The sequence below is a fragment of the Ovis canadensis genome, chromosome 14, assembly GCF_042477335.2.
Source record: "Ovis canadensis isolate MfBH-ARS-UI-01 breed Bighorn chromosome 14, ARS-UI_OviCan_v2, whole genome shotgun sequence".
NCBI lineage: Eukaryota > Metazoa > Chordata > Mammalia > Artiodactyla > Bovidae > Ovis > Ovis canadensis.
The window spans coordinates 47885457-47899668 of NC_091258.1; the positions used below are offsets into that span (position 1 = coordinate 47885457).

A 14212-nucleotide genomic window follows, 5' to 3' on the forward strand; every position below is an offset into this window, starting at 1 on the left:
CCTAGGGAAATATAGTTAATAGGGTGTTTTCTGTCATATCAAATTTTACTGCATGTGATTATGAATTGGAAGTAGAAGTGTATTTGAATATATATGAATTCATAGGATATTTCAATTACTATATAGTATATAACATGAATTTACTGTTTTGGCAGTATTATAGGTTGCTTGTATTTGTTATAAATTCCTCTTCAGGGATAAATCAGACATTCTGATTCTAGGCCTTCTTCCAAAAATCTGATCCTACAAATTTTAATAAATTCTTAATTTCTGACAAGTATTTAAGTTACAGAAGATAGGTAGTTTGAATTTCATCTAAGAATTGTGATTAAGACAGCACAGTTTAATGTGTTGAATAATATAACTTTGTATTTGGAAGGAATTTCACTTTTTCCTCTCCAGTTTTCTCCCTTTAATTCAATGTTAGCTATACTTAAATTAACGGAGTTTTAGCTTCTAGGGGATAGAGACCACATTAATTTCATATATGCCCCCTTTGTATGGGTTTTGCACAGTATCTTTTGTATCATAAGCACTTGATTATTTGAATTTAAAGGTAACTTCATTTAATGTCCCAAATTTATCTTATGACTTATAAACAGGCTGTGGCTTTTACTTATTTGGTGGTGGAAAATAGGTGGGGAAAGCCATTTTTTTTGCTTCTATTTTAATAGCAGCCATGTATGATAAAAATATATAGTTCTCCAAACTATGTCCAACCCTTCTCTCCTTTTATTTTTTATTATGAACACCTCCTTATCAGTGAGGTTAATGAAGAATTTATTTTGTATTTAGATGTAAAAAAAAAACAAGGCTGTGATGCTCATCTCTTCTTAGCTATGAAACTTAATAAGACTCTATATCATAGCATGAGATAAGCATGATTATAGGTGAGGGGTAGAATCTATTTGGTAAAATCAGATATATTCCTTATATAAGCTCTTGTATTATAGTAAGAGTATTAAGAGATATCTTCAACACTAATGATTAATAAAAAATACTTATGAGAGGTATGGTGACTACTGTGAAAGGGGTAAAAACTTTGTAATCTTGAAGATGGAAGAATAAAAGGTATGTTGGATTGGCTCAAGTGTGCTATTTTACAGTTTAATAAAACCTCATAAAATATAGTCGGGACATCTGAGAATTCTCCATACAGCCATTTTTACCAGTGTAGATTTTTATGTTTTCAAATAAAAATTTCCCAACTCCTGTGTATTGTAGATGTTCCATTAAAAAAAAAAAGTTCTGTGGTCAGATAAATTTGAGAACTGGTATTCTAGAGTGTGTATCTGTTTTTACCACTTCTCCGGTCTCAGAGAGGTATGTTGATGAGATAATGGACATGAAGTGATGAAGCAGGAAATCTCTTCTGAGGTTGGCCTTCAGGCGGGAGGTGAGGTGAGGTAATAAGAGTTGCAGAATGGCTTTACTTAGCCCAGAGCTGATTTGGGATACACTGTGACCGAGGGGTTTGTTACTAGGTGACTACTGAAGAAACATGGCTGCCGGATTTTGGCAGGGTATTCATTCATGGACAGGATCTCTTATCTGTTCATTGTCTGAGACTGAAAGAGTTGGCTGTCTTCTTCAGCTAAGAATTACTTCTCATTGTATTTAGCAAATACATGTAGCATTTACTGGGTGGTGTTCTAAATACTTGACAAGTACTGGATACTGAGGTTCTGAGAGAAGTGATTTGCCTCAGGTCATCCTAGGCAGTTTGCCTCCTAGAGTCTGCTTTTCACTTCAGTGGTTGTTTTTTAAACTTATGCTAATAGTTGGCAAAGTTCTTAAGGTTAATATCGTAATATCGATGTTTGTTCAGTCTCTATTCGTACAAGTATTTACTACAAGAAAAGGTATCCCAAGTGATTAGGGAAATACCATTAAAGTTATCTATAGAGATTTAGCAGTTAGATTGACCACTGCACCTTCTAGTATGAATCATAGAAATAGGAAGTGCTGTAATTTTTATCTGTAAAGAATCTAAGCCCCTATCTTTGGGAACTAGTGGATAGCTGAATCAGCTAATGCTTTAAACAAATTGCCCAAGAATGTGAACCCTAGCTTTCAGATGAAGACTCTATGCTTGGAAGCAAATCATGCTTTAGAATTTTAATTAGTAATCTAAAACAAAAAGTTCTCTAATTTCAACAGAGCTTACATTTATTTAGATGATGAAAAGCAGAATTTAATGCTCTTTGTTATTTCTTTTAGAATTTCCCTGGGAAAGAGGGACAGTGCTACTTCCATTTTTAACTCGGGCAAAGTATAGAGTTAAATTGCTCTTGGGCTACACAGAATGACACTTGATTGAAATGGTTTTAGATTGTTCTGTCTGTTGAGCTGTGCCATCCAAATCTTTTATAAATATTAGATGAGTACTCTTTTGTTATTGTCAGATCCAGTTTTCCCAAAGTCAGATTTTTGAAAATACGTTTTTAAAAATTCATCCAAGGTTTTAGAGAGATGAGTACTGTCATATCACATGCTAATGTATACTTTATCAGAGGAGAGACAGTCCCAAGTACATTTTTTTCCAGTAGTGAGCTATTAGTTAATTAACATTCATTCATATTCAGTGTGCAAGTGATTGGAATTTGGGAAACTCCAGATAAAATAGACACCTATGGGGATGAAAAAGTGTGTGTTTTTTAAGCTGAGCCTTTCCTGAAACTGGAATTTTTGTCTCTGAGAGTGAGTTCTACTGAAAACCATAATGGAGGATATTGTCTTCATCTTATAAATTTTGGTTATTAAAAATGACTGAAAATGATACTTGGTTAGTTTATTCATGATAATGAGATCCTCCCAATATGATATATCAGGGAGATAATTTGCACTTCCAGTCATCTCCGAGGGCATTTTTAGCGTGGTTTTTGAAGCATAGTGTTTCTTTGAGCACGGAAACTCAAGAAAAATTAAATTCTCTCATTTACACAACTTTAAATTGTGGTATGCTTTAAAATTCAAAATATTCAGCTCTTCAGTGATTTTTACGCTTAAAAATATAAGTTCTTAAATGTAGTAATGGGGGCTTCTGGTTAGACATTAGCAGTGCGTTGTACTAACGTCAGCAAAAAATGACCTGAAAGAAAGTATTGATTCCATGTCTGATTTTATATTTAAGCAGCCAATGGCAAATGTTCTCAAAATGGAATCAGATGTTTGTAACTTAATACTTAAGAAAAATGACGAGTGCATGTTTTTTTACTTTTAAGTAATCTTGGTGCTGCCTGGCTTAAGACAGAAACTGATGTAAAAATAAATGACTGCCTGCATAATTTATGTAATGTCCTGCTCCTGATCCTGTTTGTATTGATTTTTCTAAAAGGCTTTTGTGGCCACAGGAACCAATCTGTCTCTCCAGTTTTTTCCGGCCAGCTGGCAGGGCGAACAGCGACAAACACCTAGCCGGGAGTATGTCGACTTAGAAAGAGAAGCAGGCAAGGTAGGAAACATTTCTTTGCAATTTGAAATACTGTGGATTGTTTTACTATTAGAGATTACCTGATGATTGATATTTTAAGAAAGAGATCACAGGTCTGATTATAGACGTGTGATCAGATTTGCTTTCATTCCATATTAAAAAAAGATACAATATAATTTTTAAAAATCGAGTGTTTTTATAATTTCATTGCTAATATCATGCTTATGTCATTTGCCACAGAAAGTTCTCACCCTTAAAGAGAGTAGTGTGCTTTTTTATATGTAATATTTGAAACCTAATTCCTTCAAAAGTGTGGACAAGAAATTTTTTGTTTTACTAAAACGTGTGACTATAGTGTCTTTTTTTTTTTAGTGAAATTTAGAGAAAAATGGAAACAGACTTAAGCTTAAAATTTAATAGTATATAGAAATGATTCATGGATAGGTTTCCACTTCTTAATGTAGCAAATTTAATTTTGAGAATATATGAAAACGTTAACATGGAAATTTTTTTTGTCCTGAGGAAAAGCTTCTGGGAAACAAATATCTTAAAATTTTTATGTAGGAAGTTTTAGATCAAAGATATGATAAGTGTAGGTAGAGATGTTTAAGTTGAGAGCCCTATTAAATTCTAAGTTAAATGAATTATGTGCTTTTGATGAAATGTTAATGAATAGTGTCTTGGATTGGTTCATCTTTTAATGTAGAAATTGACTTCTTGAAATAAAATATTTAAAGAAAAAAAGTTTTTTACCTCATTTTGTACTCAGTCTTCTGTTTCCTTTGCGGCGTGTTTCTATACTTGTTTTTATTAACTTGCTAAAATTCTTTTCTAAGTGTCATTCTGAATAGTATAACCTAGCACTATTTGCGAAATATGAGGAACATCTAAATATTCCTTTGAGGAACTTAAAAGATTTTTGTATTGGGCTGTATTATAAAAAGGATTTTCATATCTTGTATATATACAATGAAGAGTTGTGGTTTTTTTTCCTTTTTAATTTTGTGAAATAAAGTGTGATCTTTTGTGAGTTACAAACCAACTAATCTTTTGTTGGGGAGAGGGAAAATAGATTACAGAATTTTAAAATGCGTAATAAGTTTGAAGTTTGCTTTTTTATGTATTAGACTTGTTTGCTTGGAAGATTAAAAGCCAATGTTCCAGGTTTTACTACTTGGTAATTAATATATAAAGGAGAAATTGGAAAGTAATGACAGTGTACGATTATTGCTTTTTTGTCTGTTTGGTATGTGAATGTGTGAATGTTGTTTCCCTTGTTCCAAACACTTCCTTAAACTTTAACTTGTTAGCTCAGATACTAAAAACATAAATCAAAAAATTTCTTTCCTCTCAGCTTTTTTTTTTTTTTCTCTCAACTTTTATGCTAAACTCTTTTAGGATTTCATGACTGACATCTCAATGTTACTAAAATCTTCCAGTAGTTAATAACTAGTAAATGGGTGTTAATTCTACTAGAATATGTTTGCTTGAATTAATGATATCTGTTTAGTAGATTGAAGACCATATTTTCCTTGGACTTAAGCCGTTGAGATGTTTTTAGTTATATGATCAGCAAGAACAAAAACCTTAGATAGCTTATTCTAGAATTTAGAGAATGTGTTTTCAAATATATCAAGAAAAATGATAGAACTGATGCAAGAAATCTGGAAACTTATATTTTATTAATATTTGTTTTGTGATTTTCTTCTGTAAAGTGCCAGAGTAAATATTTTCAGTTTTGCAGGCATATGATCTCTGTCGCAACTTCTCAAGTTCGCTGCTATGGTGTGAAAGGAGCCATAGACAATGTGTAAACAAATGAACGTGGCTGTGTTCCAAGGATGGTAATACTGGCAGAAATCTGTATCTTTCCCTCAGATTTAAATTGGTAAATGTTTGTGTATAGATGATATATTTCTCATATATAATTTTACCAATACTTTCTACACCAGTAGAATCTAGGAAAAAGAAAGCATTTTAATGAAAAAACAAACAAACAAACAAAAAACCCAACAACATTTAAAGGGAAAAAAACAAAACCCTGCTAGTATTTCGCTGTTTACCACTAGGATAAGTATAGCAATGAATTTAGAGGAAAGATACTAACCCATGTTTTCTCATCCATAGAGCTCAGGCTCTTATTTCTCTTCTGATAACCATTAGCGTTTATTTCTGTCCCCATAGGATTAGAAGCAAAGCGAATTGAAGCAGTTTCCCTAAATGTTAATTTGCCTCTGCTCTTTATACTAAATCCAAAATCTGTGTCTCTTCTTCCACGTACTTTCAACCTAGTTAGGTCCTAAAGCAGCTTAGTTCTCTTCCCATTCAAACCCAGCTTTGAGAAATTGAGCCTTTAGAGTTACATGTAAATTGAGGTTAAGTCCTGGCTTCATATACTACTTCATTTATTCTGTAACTTTGGACAAGTTATTTAATCTTTATGGTCCTCAATAAAAGGTTAATGAATGTGTCCCAGGGTGGCCCTAATGATTAAATAAAATAGTGTATATAAAGTGCTTAGCTCAGTAACTGGCAGAGTTATTCAAAAATTCATTCATTCAGAAGGTCTTTGTTTAACACCTATTATGTAATTTAGTGAGCACTGTTCTAGGCGCTTGATATATGAATAAACAAAACAAAGATCCTGCCCTACAGGTTGTTTTGTGGAAGGAATGGAAGAACAGGCAGTATGCGTAGTATATAAGTCACGTAGTATGTTACAAAGTGATAAATGCTCTGGGGGGGATAAAAGGAAAATTAGAATAAAATAAGGTTCATCAATGAACAGGAATGTTTGCAATTTTAAACAGGATAGACTGGGTAAAGAAGATCATATTTGAGCAGAGACCTAAAGGAAGATAGGGAATGGTGAGCAGTGCAGATATTTGAGGGAAAGGTGATCCAAACAGGGGGCATAGCCTTGTATAGGCCCTGGAGTGGGAGCTTGCACAGTGTGTTTGTTAAACAATAAGTAGGCCAGTGTGGCTGGAGTACACTGACCAAAGAGGAGAGTAGTAGAAGAGGTTAAGGAGATAGCAAGAAGCCGGTTTATATGACTGTGGGAGGCCATGGGAACAACAATGGACTTTTATTCTGAGTGGATTGGAGCGTAGTTTCTGCTTTTTTAGCAGATGAATTATATGATCTGCCTTTAGTTTTGAAAAGATCACTCTAGCTGCTGGGTTAACAACAGTTTTAGCAGGCAAGAGTGAAGCAGGGGGACCTGTTGGGCTATTGCAGTAATCTTGGTGAGAGACCAGGGTGGTAGCAGTGGACACGGTGAGGAGTCATAGTCCAGGAATATCTGAGATAGAGCCAACAGGATTTGCTTATAGATTGGAAGTGAGGTGTGAGAGTCAATGACTACAACTTTTTGGTTAGAGCAACTGGGAGTATGGGATTGCAGTCATCTGAGATGAGAAAAGCTGTGGGTGGGGCAATTTTGAGCAGTTTAGGGCATGTGAGTTTGTGGTGGTAGCTTGTTGCAGCTTCTGTTTTCAACACTCACCCTTAACTTCTTAAATGATGGCACAGCTTTTTCTTAAGTGACCCTTTGTCTGCTTATCTCAAGATTTCAGTGTCTTTTTTTTTTAAAAAAAATCAGCTTTATTAAAGTATAGTTTACTTACCAAATAATGCACTCATTTTAAGTGTATCATTTGAGTTTTAACAAATGTGCACATCCATGTAAACACCACCCACAGTCCAGATAATATTTCATCCCTTTCTGCCCTTTCACAGGAATCTGAGAGTAGCTTAGCTGGCTGGTTCTGGCTCAGGGTCTCCCATGAGGTTGCAGTCCAGCTGTTGGGGCTGTTCAGTCTCTGAAGGCTTAATTGGAGCTAAAGGATCCCCTTGCAAACTCACTCACATGACTTTTGGTTGGTGGCTTCAGTTCCTAGTCATATATTCCTTTCCATAGAGAGAAAAAGAATGAGGTCATCCTGCTTTTTATGACTTACTCTCTGATCACTTTTTTCTTCTTGTTCATTAGAAGCGAGTCACTATGTCTAGCCCACACTCAGCAGGGAGGGAGGTGGTTTATTCACATATATGGGAGGAGGCTGGGATCATTGGGGCCATCTTAGAGGCTGGCTTCCAGTGTTCACTTAAATCTGATGAATTCAGGAAAAAAATTAGAATGCTAATAGGAAACAGAAGTTCCATATTCTCTTAGATTTGAAATATGGCTTTATGATCTAAGAAAATGGGCTTCACAAAATCAGTCTTTTTATTCATTCTTTCTGCCTTTGTGTTTGTTGGAATATTTTCAAACCTAGAGTCTTCAATAAAAAGGGTCTGTTAGTGGATAACTGACCATCAAGTCAGAGCACACACTTTTATAGTCTGCCTTTCAAATATATTTAAAACTTTTGCACCCAGATACCTAGTGAGCTATTGACAGATAAAGCTGACTATTAACGGTCTTTCTTAGAAGAGGTTTAAAATTATACTGTATAGTGGAGAGAGCTCTGGATATGAGTCAGAAGACAGTCACAATTGTTTTCCTTAGCTGTAAATGGGAATCAGAATGTCTTCCCTGTTCATAAACCTCATGTGAGGATTAAATGAAATACCAGAATATGTGAAAATGCCTTCTTAATTGTCAAGCCCTATCCAAAGCTAGACTATTTGATAGGTTTGTAGAGTGAGATCGTAGATAATCAAGGATTTTCAGTGCTGTAGAGGCCTTAGGTCAGCTTCACTTCAGGTAGCAGTATAGTGTTGGGAGACTACATCTTTCCCCAGTGGTCCATCCTGGTATTTTATAAACCTAGACAGCCAAAATGTTCATAATTCTCCCTTAACTTAAACTGCTTTCTTCTAATTTAGCTGTCAGAAGACAAGGAATGCAACAGATTAGAATTTAAATCATTCTTGTGTGAAATTTTTGTTGGATCAAGCAACACCCTGTTCCTTTGATCTTTCCTCTTGGAACTTACTTCCAATTAATTTTTATTTCAAACAAATGCAAATGGTTATGGTTGACCATAAGTTATTAGTCTTGAGTGGTCAAATTAATGGTTTTTGCATGCATTTTGTGTTTTTTAAAGCCTCCTTAGATTTTAAAATAAATGATTATGCTTACTGCATAATCCTAGTTTGTGAGCATGAAGTTAGAGGGTATGAAAATCTTATAAACTGAAGAAATTATAGTGCTATTGTTTGTTTTCTATTTTTTCTATGGAAATTGAATACACTATCTAATTTTATCCAGATATACTACATGTGGTCCCAGAAAAAGAGGTTAAACTTTCTATAGTTTTTGCATTGCTATTTATTACTTATAATTTTAACTGATAGATAACAGTAGCAGACATTGGTAGTAGTTATAAAGTGGCATTAGAGCAGTTAACTTTTAAACTTTTTGATAAGTTATATGTTTTACTTATTTTTCTTTTCTGAACATTCATACTTAAAAAATCTTTTTATCATTCATTTTCATCAGCATAAAATAACAAAGCAATTTAATAGCCTTTGATTTAACGAATGAAGACAAAAACTCTTAACTTTAAATGTCTTCAGAGTTCTGTAACTGCTGCTTCTGGAGCGGTTTGCTTATTTGCCTGCAGAATCTTTGTCCCAGAATAAATATTGTGTCTGTTTATATACCATCCATAATTTGGCAGAGTTTAGAGCACTCTCTTTAGCTTTGAGAAATTCCTATTCAAGCTCAGAAGCAAGTTTCTTTCCCTCCTTAGACAGCCCAGTCACTCCAAATAAAAGAGATCTGTGGTAACGCTTTGGAATGTGGTTTTCCCCAAGAGGAACTGAGGCAACTTTACAACTAGCTTGTCAGATACAGACTTTTAAGTGCTTCAGTTCAACTAAAATATTAAGTATATTTTCTAGCGCTTAGTGCTAGATTTAGTGCGCTGAAATAAGTAATCTGGGCTTTTTAGAAAAGTTTTATTTCAACAATTTTTAAATCCAGGAAGAGTTGACTGACTTCATGAATAAATAATAATGTTTAAAAATTAGAATTTATAGTACCTTCCAGTTAGAGTTACATTAATTTACATATATGATAAATGCCTCTCTGAAGTATTTGAAGATAATATATTCTTTTTTTCCCCTCTTCTCTCTTTTCTTCCAGTTTTACTGAGATAGAATTAATATACAGCCCTCAGCTTTTCCCCTTTTCTTGAATTGCATTGTTTGCCTGGATTTACCTTTTAGTGTGAAGTGTAGTCTTGGCCATATCTTAGTTATATTTTCCAAGTTAGAAAAGTCAGAATAGTATGTCTGAGAGAAACATCCTTAATCTTCCCCCTTTTTGTTTCTACTTCTTACCCCAATATTTTTGAGTGATTAATTCAAACACTACAAGGATAAAGACGTTATCAACTAAAGAAATCAGTTTTTGAGAAGGGCTGCTATGTCTCAGTTTTACTGTTTCTCATTATAATTGATTTTTCTCAGTTGTCATTATTGAGATATGATTTATATACAGTAGAATTCACCTATTTAAGATAAACAATTCAGTGACAAATGTGTGCAGTCAGTGGTGTGATTACCACCACAATAAAGATACAGACTATTTCCATAACCTCAGAACGTGCCCTCCTGTGCTTTGCCGCCAGTCCTCCCGTCCCTAGCCCAGGCACCCATTGTCTGCTTTCTGTTACATACTCTCTTATCTTTTCTTGTTACTGAGCAGTGTTCCATTGTGTGAATCTGCTGCATTTTGTTTATCCATTTAACAGCTGATGGCCATCTGAGTTATTTCGCCTTGGTTTGGCTACTATGCTGCTTTGAATGTTTATACCCGAGTCTCTTATGTGGACATTTATTCTCATTTCTCTTGAGTAGATAGATACATAGGACTAAAATTGGTGGCTAGTTAATTTCATGAATATGAACTTTTTAAGAAAGTGCCATTGTTAATCGCTCAGTCGTGTCTGACTCTTTGCAACCCGATGAACTGTGGCCCACCAGGCTTCTCTGTCCATGGAATTCTCCAGGCAAGAATACTGGAGTGGGGTGCCATTCTCTTTTCCAGGGGATCTTCCTAACCCAGGGATTGAACCCAGGTCTCCTGCATTGCAGGTTGTTTCTTTACTGTCTGAGCCACCAAACTTCTCCAAAGTGGCTTTGCAATTTTGCATTCCAGCTAGCCATCTATGAGAGTTTCAGCTACTTCACATCTTTACTAATACTTGGTACTGTCAGTCTTTTTTTATTTTAGCCATTTTTGTGAGTTTGTAGTGGTATCTCATTTTGGTTTTAATTTGCCTCTCCCTGTTGACTTAATGATGTTCAGTATGTTTTATGTGCTTGTTTGCCATTTGATGAGGTGTCTGTACAGATTCTTTGCCTATTTTTTGATATCAAATTATTATTGAGATGTAGGAGCTTTTTTATATATTAAATACATGTGCTTTATCAGATATTTTTGCAATTGAAGTTTTATTATGAGTCACATTTAAAGTAGAGATAGCCTAAAATATTATATTAGGAAGTATAAATACAGATTTTTGTCAAAACTGCCTCTAATGTAGTAATTTTGGCCTCCTTCGATTATGCCTCTCAACTTAAAAAATCTCTTAATTTTTAAACACAAAAATTTTTTGACTAGGGTTGTGTGGCATATAGGATCTTAGTTCCCCTACCAGGGATTGAACCCACCACTTCTACATTGAAAGCCCAGGGCCTTAACCACTGGACCGCCAGGGAAGTCCCTTGATGTGCTTTTGGGTGTTTGTTTGTTTCTTTGGGCTTGTTGTTTTGTTTTGTTTATTATGTTTAAAATGCACATCACATAAAATTTACCATTTCATCTATAACTATACAGTTCAGTATCATTAAGTATATTAAAATTCATGCTGTTGTCATCTTCCTTATACTAAAACTCTGTACCCATTAACCACTAACTCTCCTTTCTCCTGTGTCTCCAGCGCCTGACAGTTGCCTTTCTACTTTCTGTCCTTGGTAATTTAATTCCTCTAGGTACCTCATGTAAGTGGAATCATCATCCATAACCTACCTCTTAGAGAACCGTTGTTAACGTTTTGTTGTATTGCCATTCTTATTTTTTCTGTGTATATTTAAATTGTAAAACAAAATTATTCTATTTGATATGGCATTAACTTTTTATCTTTGGATTTTCGGCACATCTTATTAATAATTGATCTTATGAATAGAAAAATCAGCAGTAAATAGATACCTTTGTATAAGAGAGAAGCAACAGAATGATTATCAGTGTTAATTCTTGGAATAAGAAAGTAAGAAATACGGATGTGGGTGTATCTAGTGAGCACACATGCAGTATTCATTCACCTAGGAAACCTTTGCAGATCTAGGAAACAGTAGACAGTCAATACTGTACACATGGCAGTCATAAAAAATCTCTGCTACAGAAAACTTTGAGCTTTCTAGTACAGGCATTTTAGGGGGCAGAAAATGTTTATTAATTATCTCTGAGTATATGGGACTCCCTTTGCTACTGTGTACTCTAATTTTCTCATTTAAGAATTAGAATAGTAATAGCAAACAGTTCTGTAGCACTGGCTTTGTGCCAGGTACTGTTTTCATTGATACAAAGACAGATACTTTTATTATCTCCTTTTTACTGGTAGGAAAGCATTTGTAAGTCTTAATGCTACTTAGTTTGAGCAGGTTCTGAGACTTTATTTCTCTGACATCACTTCCTTGATACTTAGTTTTCTGCAGAAGAATAGAAGCCACAGACCAGCTAACTGCCTCATGCTAGAGACAGTGATTTGGTGAGGAGTTTAATGATTGTTACCTTTTATGAAGGTATACAATGTAAGTAGTTAGAAGTTATTATCTACTCTGAGCTTTCCAGTTTAGGCTGGGCTTTCCCAAATTGATGTATATTTAGGAACAAAGAATTTAAAATAATGCTTAAAATGTGCCTTTGCCAGTGAAACGGTGCTTTTCAGACTTTCAATATGACTTTCCTGTGCCGTACTGTGTGTTCTAAGAAGAAAATGGCCAAGTCTGGGAATGATCGGCAGGTGGTTTTTATGGGGGAAAACATTTTTTCCATGTATACAGTCAACATAAGCCCTTTTGTGTTTTAAAACTTTAAATATGAAGGCAGATTAATCTTCAGATTAAAACAGAAGTGTAGCCTAGGAACGTGACTTCAGCTTTTCCATTAGAATTTAGATGTTTTCAAATAAACAAAATATTCTGCCCATATTAAATGATAATTTTTAATAAATGTCTGCCTCTCTTACAGAATATTGTTTTTTTGTTTTTGTTTTTTTTTTTTTTTTCCAGAATATTGTTTTAAATAATGGGTCTTCAGGAGAACCCTTCTAAATTTTTGGAGGGTATTGCTTATTCCAGCTTTTCAGTCCTGACTTGCCTTTCATTTGCTATCCAGAACAATGCTGCTGGGCTTTTTTCTTTTTTTCAATTGTAGTAAATTCATATAGAATTCACCATCTTACACATCTGTTCAATTCGGTGGTTTTTAATATATACACAGAGTGCAACCTTCATCACCACTATCAAATTCAGAACATTTTCAGAACTCTGGACTGTTTAAAATATGTTTTGATCTTCTGCAGACTAGTTTTCGTCTTGATCACCACCACTAGTGCCAGATGATTTATATCCTCAGTAATTCACTTAATCCTGCACTAGAGTGAATGAAATCTTTTATTTGATATTGGAACGCGTCTGGTGATAGCTTGATTTCACAGCTGAGGAAACGGGAGCCCAGAGAGGCTAACTAAATCTTCAGTAGTCATGTAATCTGTCTCCTAGGAAGAGCCAGCATCCAGACCCAGGTCTTTTACCCAAGAGTCTGTGTTGTTTGCAGTTTACCACATTGCTGCTAATAATGATTAGGTAAGTTGCTAGAAACTTCACATATCACCTTCGAAAGTTATTTTAGCCCACCAAGTTGTTATTCCCATTAGAGTCAGTATTTTAACATGGTCATTTTTGACCTCATTTTGATGACTTCAGGACAACCTTTAACTTCCATCTTTTTCCTTTCAACGTTTAACTTTTCTTGAATTGTTTTTCTAACTTAAGGCTGCTTTCTTTATATTCTCTGATTTTAGGCTCACCATGACCTGCCTCCTTTTTATATCCTTCCATAACTCTTTTCTGGAGAAAGTGAAAGTGAAGTGGCTCAGTCGTTTCCGACTCTTTGCGACCCCATGGACAGTAGCCTACCAGGCTCTTACGTCCATGGGATTTTCCAGGCAAGAATACTGGAGTGGGTTGCTACTTGCTTCTCCAGGAGATCTTCCCGACCCAGGGATTGAACCCGGGTCTCCCTCTTTGTAGACAGACGCTTTACCATCTGAGCCAAGGGAACGGCAATCCACTCCAGTATTCTTCCCTGGAGAATCCCATGGACAGAGAAGCTTGGTGGGTTAGAGTCCATGGGGTCGCAAAAAGTCAGACACACCTGAGCGACTAATGCAAGCGTATAACTCTTTTCATCTTATAAAACAAACTCTATACCCATTAAATAGTAATTCCCTATTCCTTGACTCCTCCTTCCCCTTGTTCCTGGCAGCCGCTCTTCTTTCTCTGTGATTTTTACTACATAGCTCTTATAAGTGTTTGTACATACAGTATTTGTCTTTTAGAAGTTCTCAATATTGATTTGGATGTTAATTCCTTAATAAGTATGTGGTTTGTAAATATTTTCTCCCATTCTGTGTGTTGCCTTTTTACCCTATTGATAATATCTTTTGATGTACAAATTTTAAAAATTTTAATGAAGTCCAGCTTATCTACTTTTATTGTTGTTATCTGTGTCCTTGGTGTCATCCTCAAGAAATCATT

At 34.9% G+C, this 14212-nt stretch overlaps 1 protein-coding gene across 2 annotated transcripts in view; it reads left to right on the forward strand.

Moving 5' to 3' along the window:
* CBFB (core-binding factor subunit beta) overlaps positions 1–14212 on the forward strand; it is a 48583-nt gene that overhangs the window by 2937 nt on the left and 31434 nt on the right. For both annotated transcript variants that reach the window (XM_069550057.1, XM_069550056.1), the window contains exon 3: positions 3338–3454. In XM_069550057.1, the coding sequence (XP_069406158.1) occupies positions 3338–3454 (117 nt within the window). The remainder of the gene's footprint in view (positions 1–3337; positions 3455–14212) is intronic.